The 18,949-nt window shown below is 43.8% G+C and overlaps 2 protein-coding genes across 5 annotated transcripts; one reads left to right on the top strand and one right to left on the bottom strand.

Annotated features, from left to right (window-relative positions):
• Positions 1-73: 73 nt before the first annotated feature.
• On the top strand, positions 74-5,478 carry ddx23 (DEAD (Asp-Glu-Ala-Asp) box polypeptide 23). Of its 2 annotated transcripts, none has more exons than XM_088367047.1 (17): positions 74-189; positions 681-838; positions 1,182-1,295; positions 1,619-1,709; positions 1,780-1,845; positions 1,924-2,062; positions 2,148-2,281; positions 2,387-2,499; positions 2,596-2,739; positions 2,828-3,053; positions 3,155-3,300; positions 3,377-3,554; positions 3,798-4,040; positions 4,111-4,262; positions 4,343-4,451; positions 4,580-4,754; positions 4,951-5,478. In XM_088367047.1, exons 2-17 carry the CDS (start codon positions 681-683, stop codon positions 5,172-5,174), a joined length of 2,412 nt encoding a protein of 803 aa, XP_088223173.1. In that variant the 5' UTR covers positions 74-189; the 3' UTR covers positions 5,175-5,478. The 2 variants fall into 2 exon arrangements, with proteins under 2 accessions (XP_088223173.1, XP_088223166.1); XM_088367040.1 differs by having other exon boundaries at positions 1,616-1,709.
• A 331-nt stretch (positions 5,479-5,809) lies between these two features.
• On the bottom strand, positions 5,810-16,716 carry LOC148402192 (voltage-dependent L-type calcium channel subunit beta-4-like). 3 transcript variants are annotated; one of them, XM_088367071.1, is made up of 14 exons: positions 16,336-16,716; positions 15,086-15,178; positions 12,626-12,745; positions 11,998-12,120; positions 11,797-11,912; positions 11,526-11,605; positions 11,417-11,436; positions 11,200-11,277; positions 11,015-11,073; positions 10,821-10,921; positions 10,608-10,759; positions 10,443-10,538; positions 9,568-9,738; positions 5,810-8,135 (listed from the first exon to the last, which is right to left on the bottom strand). In XM_088367071.1, the coding sequence occupies exons 1-14, from the start codon at positions 16,399-16,401 to the stop codon at positions 7,722-7,724; spliced, it is 1,689 nt and encodes a 562-aa protein (XP_088223197.1). In that variant the 5' UTR covers positions 16,402-16,716; the 3' UTR covers positions 5,810-7,721. The 3 variants fall into 3 exon arrangements, with proteins under 3 accessions (XP_088223197.1, XP_088223186.1, XP_088223206.1); XM_088367080.1 differs by adding an exon at positions 9,391-9,422 and having other exon boundaries at positions 7,990-8,135; positions 10,443-10,759; XM_088367060.1 differs by having other exon boundaries at positions 10,443-10,759.
• Positions 16,717-18,949: the final 2,233 nt, after the last annotated feature.

Below are 18,949 nucleotides of genomic sequence, written 5' to 3'. Positions count from 1 at the left end.
CATAAACATGGCCCTGAGTTCGCTTCCTCTTGTAGGGAAATGTAGTTTCATATTGAGATTAGAAATTGTACTGAGGTACTTCAATACTACAATTCCCACAAATCCCTGTTGCCTTTCCTTGCGTCGAGCGCTATTGCGTTGTCCTGAATCGTACATTAATCGCAAGCGTTTTGTTTACAAGGGATTGCGGTAAGATGAAAATATTATTTTTAAACACTCGACTTGATTGAAGATCAGTGCTTAACATCCGTGAATTTTCTGATGCAGGATTCGCCCGTGACTTAATTGTTAGCCCTCTACCCTCAAGTGCTAGTTCAGCTGCTCCACACTTCGCATGGCAGTCATTAACCTCAAGTAGATTTTCACAGGTGGAAGTGAAACAACGGTTTAAAAGAGACTTTCTGCGTTGTTGTTACTTTCTGACACTTTCTGAGAGAAGCTTAAATGAAGTCCATAATCATTAAGACATGCATTTATTTCGATCGTGTGTTACTTGCAATTCACACTGGCCTGATCATGCAGTATTTCAAATGATGATATCTTTATTGACCGACTCTAAGTCCAACAAAACAAAAATGATGTTTATATATGAAGTGCCAAATATTAAGGATTGTCATTAAATATCTGTTTGTATGAAGACAGTACACTCAACTATCTCCATGTTATCTTTATGCTTGCAGATGGCAGCTGATTCCTCAGAGAAGAAAGATGTCGATCCCTCAGGGACCAAAGACAGAGAGAGGAAACGCAGCCGCTCGCGGGAAAGAGATCGGAAACCATCACCTTCACGCAAACGCCGTCGATCTCGAGAACGTAATCGCTCAAAATCTATTGAAAGGTATCCCAATGCATGAATGCAACAGTGATTCTCAACTGGTGGGTCATGGACAGTTTGGGAAAAATTACGTGTATTCTTATTTTGATTATTCCTGGGACAGTACAGAGGCGTATAAAGATAGAACATATTAAGTAAACCACAATTTAAGTCCAGTTCAACACAATTCATGATGTGTTTTCTCTAGTGATTTTCCAACAAAACACGTTCTTTCTTCAAAACCTTTACAAAACTGGCTCCCAAGGTAACAACAGTTGAGAAACACTGTATCTACAATCCACTCACCCGTTTTGTGCGTGGCTGTGCTTCAACTTGTCTGCTCGTTTGACTTGAATTATGGTTGTAGAGACCGCCGCCTAAAAGACAGGGAAAAGGAACGCGACAGAGACAAGGACCGAGACAGAAGCCGGAAGGACCGAGACAGCCATCGGCGTGATAAGGATCGGAGTCGGCGCTCCAGGTACATAAACACCTTGTGTGCATTATTTTGGGAGACCAAATACTTTTGATAATATTTCAGTATTTTGGTTTCAATTTTACTTGACCTTTACAATTTTGTAATAAAATAAGAGTGGAGTTTGCATGGTCTCTTGGTGCTTGCATGGGTTTTCCCTGAGTTTCCCAAAACATGCTTCTTGGGTACATTGAAGACTATAAATCGTCATGAACGTATGAGTGTAATTGACTCATGACACTAGTGAGGATAAGATAGAAAAACATCTGCACCATAAAACATGATCTTGAGTTCCTTACAACACTGTTTTATCACCTTTTCCAAAGAAGTCTCTCACCCAAGTCAAAAGATGCCAAGCTAAAGGGTGAGAAAGACATCAAACCTGAGGAAGAAGAAGATGACAAAAAGAAAAAAGAGAAGGTGGCGTTTGGCTAAGAATTTTATGCTGTGACTTTTGTACTGTAGGTATAACTTGTTCTCCTTTTTTCAGGTGCAGCCGTTGTCTTTGGAGGAGCTTCTCGCCAAGAAGAAGGCAGAGGAAGAAGCAGAGGCTAAGGTAGGGAGTTTATTAAAAAAACATTCAAAGCCCATTTCTTCCCTCAGCTCTTCAATCATATCTTTGCACTCATTTCAGCCAAAGTTCCTGTCAAAAGCAGAAAGAGAGGCAGAGGCTCTGAAGCGGCGGGAGCAAGAGACAGAGGAGAGGAGGAAGTTGATGGAGGATGAGAGGAAGAGGAGAAGGGTTTTTCAAGACATCGGACGAAAAATGCTCGGTGCGTGTCATCTTTTGGTTCACTCAGTTTCTGTCGTTTGTTGCACGGTGGCGGTGTCAGTACGAGCCGGCGATGTGTCTTGCAGAGGATCCGCAGGAAAGGGAGCGACGGGAACGACGAGAGCGGATGGAGCGCGAGAGCAATGGGAACGAGGAGGACGATGGGCGGCAAAAGATAAGAGAGGAAAAAGACAAAGGCAAAGAACTGCAGGCTATCAAGGTTGGAAATGTCTTGTAATTTTATTTGGATTGTCAGCTCGAGATACAGAAAAGGATGCGCAGCAGCTGGTCAGTGTGATTAAGGGCGGAAATGTGTCGGTGCCAGGAACGTTACTTGGGCGGGATGAAGAAACGTCGACGAACACGTCACCTGAATGACAGGAAATTTGTTTTTGAGTGGGATGCTTCTGAAGACACGTCGGTCGACTACAACCCCATGTAAGTCAAATTTCACACTGTATGTGTAAGACATGCCTGTATTTCAATTTGTGGTCAAATTGAACTGGGGGGATGGTCAATGTGTCGTTGCTAAAGATACAAAGAAAAACATTCGGTGCAGCTGTACGGACGCGGCTTCATCGCCGGCATAGACCTCAAACAGCAGAAAAGGGAACAGTCACGTTTCTATGGTGACCTGATGGAGAAAAGGCGTACCATGGAAGAGAAGGAGCAGGAAGAGTAAGTTTACATTTTTGAATGACCCCCGCCGTCGCATCGCGACCCCAACTCACAATGTGTCTCGACACGATGTCGTCTGCGCTCTCAGGACGAGACTGAAAAAGATGCGGAAGAAAGAAGCCAAGCAGCGCTGGGACGACAGGCACTGGTCGCAGAAGAAGCTGGATGAGATGACTGACAGAGATTGGAGAATCTTTCGCGAGGACTACAGCATCACCACGAAGGGCGGGAAAATTCCAAACCCTATCAGGAACTGGAAGGAGTACCAGCTGCCGGCACACATCCTCGAGGTCATCGACAAATGCGGCTACAAGGTCAGCCGACACTGAAATTCAGACTAATATGTGCTTTCTGTGGCTGCCATCTGTGTTGAGTTTATTTACTAATAGCAACATGTTTTCTTCCTAATGTCCAGGATCCAACCCCTATTCAGAGGCAAGCCATTCCTATTGGCTTACAGAATCGTGACATCATCGGTGTGGCCGAGACTGGCAGCGGTAAAACGGCCGCTTTCCTCATCCCGCTGCTCGTCTGGATTACAACCCTTCCGAAAATTGACAGGTAATATAACATGAGCCCTGTACACATCTCGGCTCGCTGACTCCATCCGCACAACTTACATTCGTCGACGGTACAGGATCGAGGACTCGGACCAAGGTCCTTACGCTGTGATCCTGGCCCCGACTCGTGAGCTGGCGCAGCAGATCGAGGAGGAAACGATCAAATTTGGTAAACCCCTGGGCATCCGCACTGTGGCTGTTATTGGAGGAATCTCCAGGGAGGACCAGGGCTTCCGTCTCAGGATGGGCTGTGAGGTGAGATGAACGTATGAAAGTGCAAAGTGAAAAGGGCTTGAACGTTTCGTACACCAACCCGGCTGACCCCTTCTTTTAACTTCGTTAATGCCATTTCAAGTAATTTCAATGGGGGATATTGATGCATGGTGGGAATGAAGCTTGTAAGTCAAGGTACCACGTGAATTTATTGTAACGGCTTGTCGATAAGGATAACTCCTAGCTAACCAAACCTAATCAATGCTGACAACATTTTCTCATCAGATCGTTATTGCCACGCCCGGTCGTCTGATCGATGTACTGGAGAATCGTTACCTGGTCCTGGGCCGCTGCACTTACGTGGTCCTGGACGAAGCCGATCGTATGATTGACATGGGCTTCGAACCTGACGTCCAAAAGATTCTGGAGTATATCCCAGTGACCAATCAGAAACCGGACACGGAAGAAGCCGAGGACCCCGAGAAAATGACCATGAACTTTGAGTCTGGGAAACATAAATACAGACAGGTATGTCACTTCCCGTCGTTGCCGTTTTCTCTCGCCATTTGTCTTCCATTGCTTGATTGTTGCCTTGCAGACTGTCATGTTCACGGCAACCATGCCTCCCGCCGTGGAGCGACTGGCAAGGAGCTACCTGAGACGCGCCGCCGTGGTTTACATCGGGTCCGCGGGCAAACCTCACGAGAGAGTCGAACAGAAAGTGGTGCTCATGTCCGAGGGAGAGAAAAGGTGAGACTCGTGGCGTAAACAGCCAGCATCGTATTTGCTGCTCCAACACTTAACGTGTTCATGTGATCTTTGCGCTACAGGAAGAAACTGCTGGAGGTGCTGGCGCATGGTTTCGAGCCCCCCATCATTATCTTTGTCAACCAGAAGAAGGGCTGTGACGTGCTGGCCAAGTCCTTGGAGAAGATGGGCGTAAGTCATTGTGGATTATTAAACCTGTGATCATTTTGCTCATAACAGAGGATGTCATCTTTTTAATCATATCTGTATGTAAATGTTCATGTTGCAATTTCTAGTAACTGAGAATCTCTTTTCACCAGTACAACGCTTGCACATTGCACGGCGGCAAAGGTCAGGAGCAGAGAGAGTTTGCTCTCTCCAACCTTAAGGCAGGAGCCAAAGACATTCTGGTGGCCACGGACGTGGCTGGCCGAGGTATCGACATCCACGACGTGTCCATGGTCGTCAACTACGACATGGCCAAGAACATTGAGGGTAAGCACCTCTCCACCATTGTGTCTTTTACTGAAGTCGAATCATTGAATAGCCTTCTAACTAACAAATGGAACCTCATTCAAACCCAGTTTGACTTCTTCAACCGGACTGCGCTCTCTTGAGTAGCCTTCCATTGTAATTTGCTTTTATCGTATCACTCGAGTAACATTCCATTGATTGTCCCCCCCCCCCCCAGATTACATCCATCGTATTGGCCGTACGGGTCGTGCTGGTAAGAGCGGCGTGGCCTTGACCTTCCTCACCAAGGAGGACTCTGCTGTCTTCTACGACTTGAAGCAGGCCATCCTAGAGAGCCCCGTGTCCACTTGCCCGCCAGAGTTGGCTAACCACCCGGATGCACAGCACAAACCTGGAACCATCTTGACCAAGAAGAGGCGAGAGGAGACAATCTTTGCCTGAACATCTACAAAGGACTTAACTTGAGGTCTTTTTTATGCTTTAAACTTGTTTAAAATTTGGTAACATGTCTTGGGTATTCAGTGCACGTCATCAAAAATGTCAGATTCCTCTTGATGATCTGTGATGGAAGTGGTCAGAAAGATGGATATGGCAGTACTGCAAATAAGTCAGGATACATACAGACCAATTGTTAATTTGTTTTTTCCGTCTCTAATTACTCTATTTTTTTTGCTCTTAGTTTTAATTGCAAGCATTTGAATACGAGTTGTCTGTCTTGTGAATAAATCGTCGGCAAATGCCTGCATCAGATTTTTTTTTTTTAACAGACTTGCGTAACCCCCCCCCATCGATGGTGTGCAGATTCTCTTTGGACCGTAGTTAACTATTTTGTTTGAACTTTCTTTTACACCGGGTGTGATTCCACTGTTGATCAGTAAATATCGCACATATGAGATGGCGTGAATTTGAAAGGAAACCGTAATGGGAACGGAATTTTCACACAGCCCCATTTTGAGAGAACACTTGAATCACATCTTCTATAATCCTAATTTTTACACCTATGTAAAGCAATAGTATTTAATAATGTACACCTTTGAACATGGGCTTAATAGGAAACACAAAATGGGCGTAAACAATTTAAATACATAAAATGTGTTTATTTTGTTGGTCATAATTTTCTTAGCATTGTAAATCTATTTTTCAAATAGAAAGCATTCTTTACAGCATCAGGCAGGAAATGTCTCACTTTGTACACCTTTTGATCAGGAGCAGGAAGAGGCGTGTTGTCACGCTAGCACACTCTGGTAGTGTGATGGATACACGGTTAGATTTAGTGCAGTTATTGCATTACAAAGCAACCATCCCCAAAAAGTAGTGCAATTTTTTTTCTCTTTTTTTTTTTTCCCAACTCACACTAAAGAGGAAGTCCAGATGGTGTAAGGCGTTTCATTTTTCAATGTTAGGCTTAGTATTGCATACAGAATAAGACGTAGGAAACTTAAATGATAACCTTGTAAAAATTGTGCTTCATAAATTGGAAAGAAACCTCAACCGCTTCATCAGTTGTTTAATCCTTGGTCCACTCTGGCAAAATAGAATGAAAATAGCTAATTGTAGAACTAAGACATGCAGGACATCATTCATCTATCTGATGTGGAGAGCATTTTCAGTGAAGGACTTTCAAAGTGCGTCAAGTACGTGAGCGCCAAGCTCAACTTGAACTTGGGGGGGAGTAAGAGTGCCGTTAGTTCAAAGTGGAGAAGGAAAGCGCCCCAAAAACGACTATCACTGCAAGACAACGGGCACAACCAGAAACGATGCATTACTAAAATACTTAACGGTAAAAATAATCAGAATTCATGCAGCACTTGCATAGTTTTTTTGTCTTTGTTTTTTCTCAATCATGCCGTTTTTTATCCTCTTCAAAATATACGTACAACACTGAATACATGTGCGACATAGAAGCAGTAACCGAGTAATTAAATTGGCCGGTACGGACCCTGTGAAACGCTCGCAGGTTGACGGCTTAAGAACACAATGACATGTGTCACGGGCAAGTGCTACAGCTGCGAGTCCTTCGCCGCACGCTTGTCACATGGAGCCGAGGGACACCTGAGGGTCGGCCGTGGTAAATCTGCAGTACACAAAGCGGGTGCGATGATGACGGAAAGAATAGCGACGTAACCCGGGGGATGCTACAATCAATGTGCTACAATCGGATGACAGGGTGCTTCGGAGACACCACAAGCCCATGCGAACGTACATTCACGAAAGCCGCCATTGAGTAGCGTGCGTCGTGTATGGTGGATGGGTCAATGTAAACAAGCAATGCGGGCACAAACATTCCCTTTCGTGTTTTTTTTTTTTTTAAACAATTTTACATTCTCTGTGCCCGTCAGCTTTTTTGAGGTGTTAGTGAGTGATTGTGCAATAGCAGAAAGACAGCGAGAGGTTGAAGATACTGACTGTGTGAAGAGAGAGAGAGAGAGAGAGAGAGAGAGAGAGAGAGATGCACTGATGGTGACACGGTCATGTACTGCAGCTTCACACTTGCAATGTGCCATTCGCCATCTCCTAAGTTAAAAAAAAAAAAAAAAAGACAAAACACGGGTGGCAGCGTATACCTGAAACAAGCGACCAAATCAAGAAGCAATGTAACTAAACTAGGGTGCCCGTTCGTATTTACACGATCCGAAAATGCATTCGTCTCTCCAATCGATGGATTCAATAGTAAGCATTCCTGCATTCGTTTCGCCGTAAAGATCATTCAGCTCCTGTTCTGGCGTCAATGTGCAAATAGTGTCAAAATGATGATACTCTAGTCACACATGCAACAGTAAAGATATCTTAACACGTTTTGCTTTAAGGCCGGTTTACGGAGACATCCTACAATAGAGAAACACAGGCAAAGCAGAGCAAGTTTGCCTGAAGACATTCCATTGCAGAGGAGCCCTGTTGACAAGCTGACAATCTGCCCAGAGATGTCACGAAGTCCCCTCGGTAGAGAGAAAGTGATGCTCTAAAAATAGACCTGGACTTGGGGATTCATCAGTAGGTGTCTCGAGGCCAAGGGCGGCTGCGTTGGCGGTTGTTCCTCTGGTTGTGACCCTGCTGGGCTTCACTTTGAAGCAGCCTGTCCTGTGACTCGTGGCTGTTGGCGTTGCGCCCGCTGGCGTGGCCGCGGCGGGCGGGGTACATGCCCCTGTACGTGCGGCCGTGGCAAGGAGAGGCGTACTCATCCTCCTCCTCTTCCTCGTCTTCTTCTCCCCCACGTCGACATGGGCTACCCCTCTGGCCGTGAGACAGTGAGTCGCTTGCTTCGTCCGAAGGCATGAGACTGTCCTGCTCCAAGGGGGAAACGGCTTCCTCGCCCACCTCTTCTTCCTCTTCCCCCTCCTCCTCCTCTTCCTGCTCCTCAGCCTCCATTTCTACTGTCTCACTGGGCTGCGGCTGGTTCTTGTTCTGGAAGAGCAAAAGCAGACTGACTAATGGGGCACAAGTCGACAACAAGTGGCTTCACACTTCCTGCAGTTGTTCTGCCACGTCAAAGTTTTGGTGGATGCAAACAAAGAAGGGTGACAAAAGGACTACAAACACCATGTGAAGGAGGACTTACTATATGTACAGCTTTAAAAAAATATATACGTTTATATTGTGCGTTGTGGGTCTTTCAAGTAAATGTGCAATGTAGTCATTCAATCTAAATAAACTAGTCATTTTTGATTGATGTTATGCCAAATATAACAAACGTGAAAGAAGAAAGAGACACTATTTTAGGTTATTTTCTAAAATGAAAGCAGACGTTTGCAAATGTCTTGATTTGATTAGACAAGAAGGATAATCTTTTTGTTTTAAAAATAAATAATATTATTTAGTGTTGAACGGCTGACCTTGGAGGATTTGGACAAATCTAGGGTAGAAAATGGCTCTAAACAATGACTCGAATATTATAATAGTTGTCAATTGTTTTTTTAATCGATTAATTTAGACAACGCTAGTTCAATGCATAAAACTAAATTGTAAACGTGAGGTGGGGAAACGTGCTACACTGCGACACAAATTGATGTGTAAGTTGGCGACTTGCTGAAGAAAAGCTTGTAAAAATGAAATGGAATTGGTGGGGGTAGGCATGAATCAATTTTCTATCTGTCTAGCTAGCGAGCTGGATATCCTTTGCGTATTTTGAACGTCACAGACAATACGAGACCTTGCTGGGAAATGTTCTCAACGTGTGTGAATTTGAAGTTTGTGTGAGGTCCTTTTCAGCGAGGTGTTTGCAAAGTTTTGTCATTGTTACACCAAAGTAAGTAAATGGCAGTCAAACGGTGAAGATGGAAAGAATGGCGAGGCCATGTGGCACCAGTGTTAGTGTACACATACTGTCTTGTGTTCTTATCACTATTCTTGTGGAACAGGAAGTACACACATTCCCGATAGCGTCATGTGCCACCGCGAGGATCGGCACATTTACGTGGCATGCGTGGAAACGGGTCAACAGACAAGAAGGAGTAATGAGGAGAATCTGCCAAATGACACGCACATTTAGTCATTTTAGACTCCCATGTGTCATTCATTGCGGTGAATTCAAAGTGTTGATTCACTTGAGACCGTCAACTCAAGGAGAGGAGGAAGGATGCGGCGCACAAATAAAATACTCTCATCCCCATGTTTGGCTGAGGCGTTCATAGGTGTGTGTTGTATGTACCCCACTACTCACCCCAGCTGGTAAAGCCATCATTCAATTAATTCCTGTATTTCAGAAAATGTTAAGCATGGATGAGCGAGAGGACACACAAGCGGAGACAATTATATCAAAGACACGAGAGGGAGAATTGGGAGGCATTGAAAACAGCGACAACATCGTGACAGTCTCGACCGGTGAGGAGCAACTCACCTGGAGGCTGGAGATGGCGGACGGCGGGGTCATCAGAGTCTGCTCTAATAGAGGATTAAGAGGAGTGGTGCCTGGGAGATGAGTGGCCCGCCAGTATATCTCCAGGTATTCGGCCAGATGCTCACACGCATCCTCCAGCTGGTTTTCATCCAAAATGACATCAAACAAATCCTACAGGCAACAAAAAGTGCAACTTAAAAAAGGCAGTACAGGATTTAAATCGTGATGCCCATTTTGGTGCTCCTCAAGCAAAGCGATTGCGCCGTTGTGGGCGTGAACACATCTGACTTGATGTCATCTGTGGAGGGGATTGGCATCTGCAAAGTATGTTTCAAGTGAACTGCAAGAAAGTCTTGCGGATTATGCAAAGTGGTGACCTGGAGACCGCCTTCCAACATCCCAATCAACTCTCGACTAGCCCTCGTGTTTGAGCATCAGTGGCTCTTTTGTAATCAGTACACTTTATGCTCTTGTTTATGTTCATTCCTTTTTAGGCAATTGATTTACTTGTCGGTGTGTAATTCTCGCAGCTCTCTTGAATCAATAAAAATAATTCGTTAATTGCTGCTTGCTCTGTTCCGCCTTGTGCATTTGGCAAAGCCACCACTCATGTTGACAGCTAACGAAATACATTAATATTAAATACATTAAATACATCTTTCTGAGAAGAATAAGGTGTTTTGTGATTACAGACGTTTGCTTGTAGGCGTTAATAACTTTAAGATCTGATTTGCTAGCAGCTTGTTGTTCAAACATCTAGTTCATCATTGTGAACCAACTAGACATCATAAAAACGTTACAGGGAAAACTGTATGTGCCATTTCCATTTCTTAATGTACTGTATATTTTATGAATTTTTGCTTGAGTTCACTCACAGGGGGGCACTGAGAAAGTTTGTCTGAGGCCATCATCTGCACATTCAGGTGCTTGCTCTGAGACTTCCCCCTGGACTTGATCAACCTCTGGAGTACCTGAAAGGAGCCAAAATGGCAGAGTTGTTCTTCACCGCGTAACAAAAATGGCATTCTTCTGGACGGTACCTTTGGTGAGGAGACTTTTACGTAGACAACGATAGGTGCGAGGGACGTTTTGGCGAGCTGTGCAGGGTGGTTGATGGTGTCCGCATCCAGAACCACCAGCTGTAACGTTTTGGCGAGTTCAAATATCCTCTCGATCTCACTCTGAACCTCTGCTGCATAAACCACAAATATTCAGTTCTCAAAAAGTGCCCATTTTTTGAATGGGATTCTTACCCAAACTGGAGCGAGTGTTGGACCTCTCCATTATGGGTCTTTTATTGAGGACGGACCTTTTAGCAAGGGACAAGTCGGCAGTGACACGGGTGATTGAGATTCTGCGGTTTTGGTGGAAGTAGCAAAAACATGCAGTCAATATTTGGGCCCCATTGATTAAACAAGAGAATCAGGAAATGATGATTTGGGCTGACCTTCCTTCAAATCTGTGTTTCAGGAAGTCAAAAAGGGCTTTCTGCATCATATCTGTAACCTAGAGGAAGAGAGAAGAAAAGAACATTTAGTAAAACTGTCTTCAACAATTCATGGAGCAGTGGTGGTTTTAGTGCAACGTGTTTGCGTTCCGCTATTGGCCAGAGGTTCGATACGGCACGCTGACCTCGTAACCCTTGAGTGACGGTCCCACGAGGACCACCGGCCTCATGGATGGCACTACGTCATACGGAGGGACATGTTCCTATCACACACAAAGTAAGGCAAAGGGTGAAAGAGATGATGATCGCCGCAGAACGGATACAAAAAAAAGGGTGAGCAGAGGAAGTTGGAGGAAAAGGACAACCACAAGAAACGTCATAAAGATTCTTGAATAAACCTACCTGTTTTTGCCTCTGTTTAGCTTTTGAAAATAAAAAAGCGATTCAGTTGATTGATTCATCAAAAACACCGGCAGAAATGTGACCAAGAGGCTGCCGGTGTAATACTTACATTCACCTGCAGACGGCGGTGTGGTCCTCCAGTTCCCAGTCACCATGTCTCCTAAACTGGAGGAGTTGCCCCCTATTTTTCTGCGATGCCAAACCACAATTTAAAAAAAGACACGTTTGTACATTGATATTGTTAATTAATTTATCACAACATTTGTATTGTTATTGTAGCATTGTAATTTAATTTCTACTGCTCTATTTTTGTTCATTCATATTCCGTCCACCTGCACCCCGGCAATGATTCCAAAGTAACCCCGGCAACGACCGAGTACCTCTGCTTCTGCTCTTGCTTGAGTCTCATTGCTTCCAGTCGTAGCGGGCTGGGAATGAAAGCGATGTCAGCTCCCTCTTTGACGAGACGGCCGATCCACCAGTCATTACTGTACTTCTGTTCAATTGACGACCGTATCAGCGCCAGACAAATATGGGCCGTTTGAATCCAGAGCAGGAGCTTGTTGGAGGGAATCACTCACTTCTTTGATGTGCAGAAAGTCTTTGGCATCAAAGTTGACTGCAGCTCCTTGTACAGGACAGTCCTCATCCAGAGCGCCGCAGTAACTCACATTTGTCTTGACTGCAAATGCCACAGGTTTGGACTAGCAGGAAAACACAAAGTTGCCTGATGTCAGTCAATCAATCAATCAATCAATCAATCAATCAATCAATCAATCAATCAATCAATCAATCAATATCTCATTAATCCCACTGGGGCCAATTTGTTAGTTGATGATTAAATTTATTGATAATTATTGATAGTGGATGAATTGTTTAGATACATTTTTTATGTCAGAATTTAAGATTCAATTATAACCAATTTTATTATCCAATTTCTATAATCATCCATGAAAGTGAACTGATTTTTTTTGTGGAAGGAAAATAAAACATTTAGTTTTTATTTTGGAAAACAATGATCAATGCTTTTGCCTAATTTCTGACATGTTACAGATCAAACAGTAACATTATTCATTTATAATTGTGACACGGATTCAGAATTTTCCTGTTTTGCAATACGGGATTACATGCATCACTAATTTTAATGTTTTCATGTGCCACAAAAAATAATGAGGAAAAAAAATCACCAACAATTAACCGATATCCTACCTTCGCTCTGTCGAGCTGAAGTTGTGCCTGGCGCTCGGCTTCACGCCGATACGCCTCGCGGTCCTCCTCTGCTGACAGGTCGGAATCCGACGGTCTACTGGTATAGGAATCGGCCGACCCCTGGTTCAAGGGAACGCGAGAATCTTTATGCAGTCATTTCCTGATTGGCATTGCGACGCCAGATCGAGCGTGTGCTGCGTTTTTGTGCTGCCGTGTTCCTTTGCAGGTGTCTGTTCGCCCCGAAACGCTCACGAGGGAGCTTGTGTGTACGTACAACACAATGTGCTGCTCTCCCACACCCGCCATCCTCTGGAAGACCAAATATAGCACAAAGGAGGAAACTGCTTCCTCTTCTCGCCTGCTTGGCCCCATTCCATCCCATCAGCCCCCACAGTGCAGCACATATACATCCGTTTTTTTGCCCTGTTTATTCTCCAAAGGCATCTCCTCATTAGCAAAATATATGCCTGCCATCATTTTTCACTCCTTGTGGTTTAAGGACGCATCCTAGTTTGGCTTCTGCATTGTGCGCAAAACAACAGATCAAACCAAGACTAACTTTTCTATTTAGTACTGCAAATGGGTTCAGCGCGCTCCTTTGCATTTCTGTGTTCAAGACGTTCTCTTTCGAATCTTCACAATTGGTAAAACCAATGACAATACGATTCCAAAGCCCAATTTCCTACAGACGAGTCACTGCCGTCGTTCCGGTCAAATAATGTGCCAGGACTGCATGCTCATGTGGTTTCATTTGCTGCAAAAAAGATTATGCACAAAAATAGAATATATTATTCAGGAGGCTGAAACAGCTCTCCTCATCTCCCAACAGCGAAAAAAAAAAAAAATGCAAGCGTCAGAGATTTGAGAATCCAGTCACCAAATATCTACAAAAAAAATTCTATTAACTGCACAGTCGTAATTCAATGTCAAAAAATGACGTGTATAGCTTTCTGGTGGACAATGCCATAAATCACAGTGAGGTTCTATCAATATCAAAGTCAAGATATGTCAATTGATCATTCTGAGTGGGGAGGGGGAGGATGAGGAAGGGGGAGGGTGGTCTCGAGGAAAATGGAAGTAAGAAAAGAAGTTAGAGAGAGGCAACAAAAGCGTCATTGAAAAGTGAAGATGACAATGTGCACAAAGTCGGACGGACAAGTCAGATGTGGCAGAGTCGCCGGCAACTGTTCCCTCCCTCCCATACAATCTGATTGAAACAACCCCCCTCCCTCCCTGCCCCCACCCAAACGACGGGAGGCACACCCCAGCGACCTCACCTAATCCCAACAACCGATTTGTTCCAAAAACTTGAGAGCATTCAAGGCCTAGCAACAGTTCAGTACTACTTATGGCAGCACGCTGCTGCAGAAATGAGTCATACACCACAGCTCCTCCATGGACACCCCAGCCCACCCCACCCCACCCCACCACAGACAAGAAAGTATCTGCTCTGTTGGGGGAAATGGCCTCGCTCTGCATCGCACACATTTTGTCAGATCACCTTTGGGTGCCACCGCCTGCGTAGAGGGAGACGAGGTAATGACTGAGAGGGGCCCACCCGTGCGAGCGTCGAACCCACGCATCGTGTCACCCGAGGCCTTTAAGGGAACGTCATGAATATTTCACGCCATTACAATATTTTCCGGGGATCTGGAGGTTGTCATTACTACCCCCCCCCTTCCGACCGGGATAACTAATGTTCCCTCCTGAAGAAGGTGTCTGCTCAGCCTTTCCCCTTTTTTTCTTGCAGCTGCCCCATTTCCTCATGTATATGCTTCTTGCCACAGAACATGAGACATAGATACACACGTGTTAGAGCAAGCAAAGAAAATCTCGACATCAAAGATATGATGGGTACCAATGCACAAGGTTAGCTCCATCATATTCTAGATTATTCCCATGATGAACCTGAATTGTGGATATAGTGCTCACACCTAAGGAAAATTTAGAGTGCACCCACTGTGCATTTGACCCCAAAAACTTTAATTACAAATTGAACCTCTGCTGGGATGTTTAAGCACGTTGTAGCCCTCTTCTGATCAAAGTCAAAACTACAACTAAGGAAACGTTAATGATTTAGAAATCTAATGTGGTCTAAATATTGATCATGGCAAAAATACCACAAAGATTCATTGTTTTTATATTTTACATTAAGCATAGACCTACAAAGGCCAGCCTCCCATGACTTCTTTAAAGCCTGAATTAGTTCTTAACATGGCACAAAATGGCCCTGCAATCTCTACTCACATCAGACAACCAAGCCGTGAATATTACAAACAAAAATGATTAGAAATATGATTAGATTGTGATATTATGGACTCTTATGTGCTGCTGCCTCGATGGCTAGGTCACTCTTGCAAAGGAAATTGCAAATGTCAGATTTTTGTAACCTGGTTAAATTAAAGGTTGAGAAGAAGAGAAGAAAAAAGTAATGAAAGCCTTTTTTTTTTTTTTTTTTACCTGCCGTTTGATGAAACTAGATGTTGTGTCCGAGGACGTGCTGCCATCCGAGCGTTTGAAGCGGCTCTTGCGTTTAGGCAACTTTCTGGGCAGCTGTGGAAAAACACAAAGAAACAGCAATACATTCAACAGATCAATATTCCAATACACCTCATCCAATATCAGTATAATGTAAGGTTTGTTTATTTGCTTCTTTAACACGTTGATTCTTAGGTCTAATCCTTTATCAAAATTACAAGACATTATTTCCAGCATATATTGCACATCGTTACGAGTCCATATAAAAAATTGTTTTTGAAATCATTGCCATATGTCAGTCAAAGAAAAGAAAAGACCATCGGGATTTTTATAAGTGCAATGTTCAAAATCCGGCATCTGTAAAGATTTTTTTGTGCTCATGGCATGGCCATGTACTCTACGATTGACGGGCGACCAGTACGGTTGTTGCCTCACCTCTTGCCCAATTCCAGCTGAAATTGGCCCACAAATACATGGATGGATTTTCGTTTCTATTCGTATAAATTGAAATAACAAACTGCACAAAGCAAAGGCACATACTGCTGCTTAGTGCCAAGATGACATTGGACTTTTACAAGATATAATCTGTATATTCAGTTTTAAAAGAACTCATGTTGTTTTGTTTTTTATATTTTGAGACCACGTGATTTAAGCATTTTTGATCACCTAGGCATTTTTAAGACATCCAAATACTTATCGACGGCGTTGGCATTAAACCGTCAGCTGTCTTTGTGAGTGTCAGTACCTGCTTCAAACACAAAACCCAGATATCATCTTGAACCTTTTAAGAGCGGCTGAGTGGAAAAGAGCAGCTATTTTCTTGAACTGCAGCTTTCCTCAAATCACAAATTAAGACTGCAGAAGGATGCAGGACTTAGCAGTTTGTGGAATAAAAGAGAGTCAAAGATTGAAGATGTGAGTAAGCTTAAATGCTAAAGGCCCTGTAAATTGAGGCTACAGGTGAGGCAGATCATCACAGCAGTATTTGCTCCTTTCATATTGTCGCAAAAACACGCCGTTATAAAACAGCGAAAGACAACCGGCAAATGCACCAATATTATAATTTTAGGTGAAAAGATGGCCATCATTACGATAGCCCCCGTTTAAATACCGCTGTTTTTTGACGATCGAGCATCAATTGCAGGAAAAAAGAAGAAAGTAGCTTCTGTCAAAATGCGACGTCGTCATTTTCAACCCCAAGTAGACACAACGAATCAACTCTTTAATCCTACCTGGAAATAGTGCGACTGGGGGCCGCTTTCCACAGCCGACAGCGGGTCTACAGGCGGAGTGGACATGGTAACAGCGGGCACCGCGGAGCGTGAGCGGGGGCGCGGGGAGGAGGAGGCGGAATGCACGCGGACATGGGTTACTGGAGGTGGGGAGAGGCAGTAGGCGACAGCAAACACATGGACATCAGTGATTCAAAAGCGCGTCGAAGCCAAGACGCATGGCGAGGCGATCGATATCATCGTCGTGTCAAAACAAACAAACGTTAAAAAAACACAACAACAACCAAAAACGTGCAGCAGTGGCAACGGAAATGGAGAGGAGCTATGCAATGACGCGCCTCGGAGGAGATGAAGCTGAGGCTGCCAGCACAGGTCCGTACTAAGTGCCTCCATGCCGGGGGTGTCCAACTGGTTTAGATTGATGAAAAATGCCTCCACACGGCAAAGGTGACAAGCCGTTGTGATAATTTACCTTTTAAATTCCCATTTTAATTCATGTTATGTGGCTTTGTGTATTCGGGTATTTGACATCGACGTTGTGACAATTTGTGGTTTTGACGATGGGGTTCACTTATGGCTTGATAACATCTTTTCATGTCAGATAGGTTCATGAATATGGCCACCATGCCTAGATATACCTTCCCACTTCACTTTTGGACCAACAGCATAGTAGGACTTCGACCAGTGATATTTGAATAAGAATAAGAATAAGAAGAAAAATGATACAGAACATGGTTTCCCTTACTTAGGCCCATCCTTACCCAAACAAAGTGCACCACAGCAAAAAACAAAAATCCTCACTGATTACACACGACCTTTTGCCCCTTGGCCCAAAGGGGTGAATATATTATATAGAATATATATACTATGTCTCTAGACATGGCAATTAAATAATGCATGGGAGAGTGAGAGTAAAGTAGAGGGTATAGTGGGCAAGTTTGGAGACATTTAGCACTACACGTCAGGAAAAAAATCCAGTGGGTCCACCAACTGCTAGCTAAGGTCCTTGTAAAATCTCTCCATGTGTTGCCACTGCTCTCCACTGTTTTTATGCAGGTGCTTGTCAGGTGAGGTGTGGAGATTACTCTGCACCAGATTCTGAGGCAGCCTACTTGTAGGATACCTTGGTTTACGGAATTCTTCTGACTGGATAACCATCATTCTCAAGGTTACCTGGGAGTTTTTTTTTTTTTTTTTTTTAATTCTGGTTGAATGGCGCCGAACATCATGTTCTCGCATATAATCAGGAAAGTGCAGTGGGAAGAAAATCATTCAGGACCACTTGTGAGATTTGCATGGATTACTGGCTGGGAATATATCCCGAACTATGTACCTGAGTCCATTGAACAACTGCAGCCTTCAGTTTAGTTTTATTTTCATGGAAATGTAGAAGAAAATTCCCGTTAAACCCTGAAAATACCCAAAAGTCAATTTTCAGGGGGTCCAAGGATATTTCATGGACCCAGTGCCTATGCGGCTCCCTTCCAGTGCGCTAAGCAAGTGTCACGGAGGAAAGCTGAATATGATTTCAAGAGTAGACTTTTTGATTAAACCAAGGAAAAAAAATCTTTCAAGCTTTGCAACTTGAACATGAGATACAACAGCAATACATGTTCTAAGGCTTCTCATATAGTATGTTGCACCGTACCACTTTTTAATCCATGAATATAAATCAGTCAAGGATAACATGATTTTTTTTCTGTAACAGATTGCAATTATATTTTGAGTATCCCAAAAAGATAACAGCTCATTTATTCTGCTACTTTCCAAGCTTGCTTACAAGTTGCATGAACCCACGAATGCAGCGTTCGATTCCTGCCTTCCTAAGTGGAGTTTGCATGTTCTCCTCATGCCTGTTTCCTCTGGGTGCTCCGGTTTCTTCCCACATTTCAAAAACATGTATGGTAGTCTGATGGACCACTTCATTTTGTCCACAGGTGTGATTGGAACTGTGAATGGTTCTTCATTTATATGTGCCTTGCGGTTGGCTGGCGAACAGTTCAGGGTGTACTTCTGCCCAAAACACTGCCGGTATAAACAAAAATGAAAGAATAATCAAGTGGCACCTCAAACAGGTGAGGACGGATCACTGCAGACACCATTTTCACCAATAGAGGGAGTGCCGCCTTCCTAAATGCGAGCGCACTGGGCAAAGGCGCGCATGGCTGAGGACAGCTGCGCCAACTAGGCAAAGTTTGACCCATTTACACCAAATAATAGGGAGATGGTTTTTCAAAATAAGAGCTTCCATTACGACGAGGCCAATCTTGCACCGTATACCTTAGTGAAATGTAATTTCATATACCAATTAGCTGGCACTATACGGTTACACAGAGACATTCATTTGCTCATGTGAGCAAATTTTCTCTAAATGAAAATATACGCTTGTTGTTTTTGTCACGGTGATGTGGAAGAAATAAAGAGATTCAGAATTAGCGCCCCCCCTCCAGCCCCAAAAAATAGAAAAGTGAATTTCCAGCTCTAGTTAAAATTTGTTGACCAGAAAGTGTAAGCATAATTTTAGCGAGGGCTAGATCGGTCTGAGGACAGGGAACACCACGCTCGAGTTTTATTTTATAAGAAACACACGGAAGTGTGGTTCGTCTCCTTCGTA

This window comes from Syngnathus floridae, chromosome 2 (assembly GCF_059516105.1).
Source record: "Syngnathus floridae isolate MCC-2025c chromosome 2, RoL_Sflo_1.0, whole genome shotgun sequence".
NCBI lineage: Eukaryota > Metazoa > Chordata > Actinopteri > Syngnathiformes > Syngnathidae > Syngnathus > Syngnathus floridae.
The sequence above is the reverse complement of the archived record's forward strand: the minus strand, read 5'-3'. Positions and strand labels throughout refer to the sequence as shown.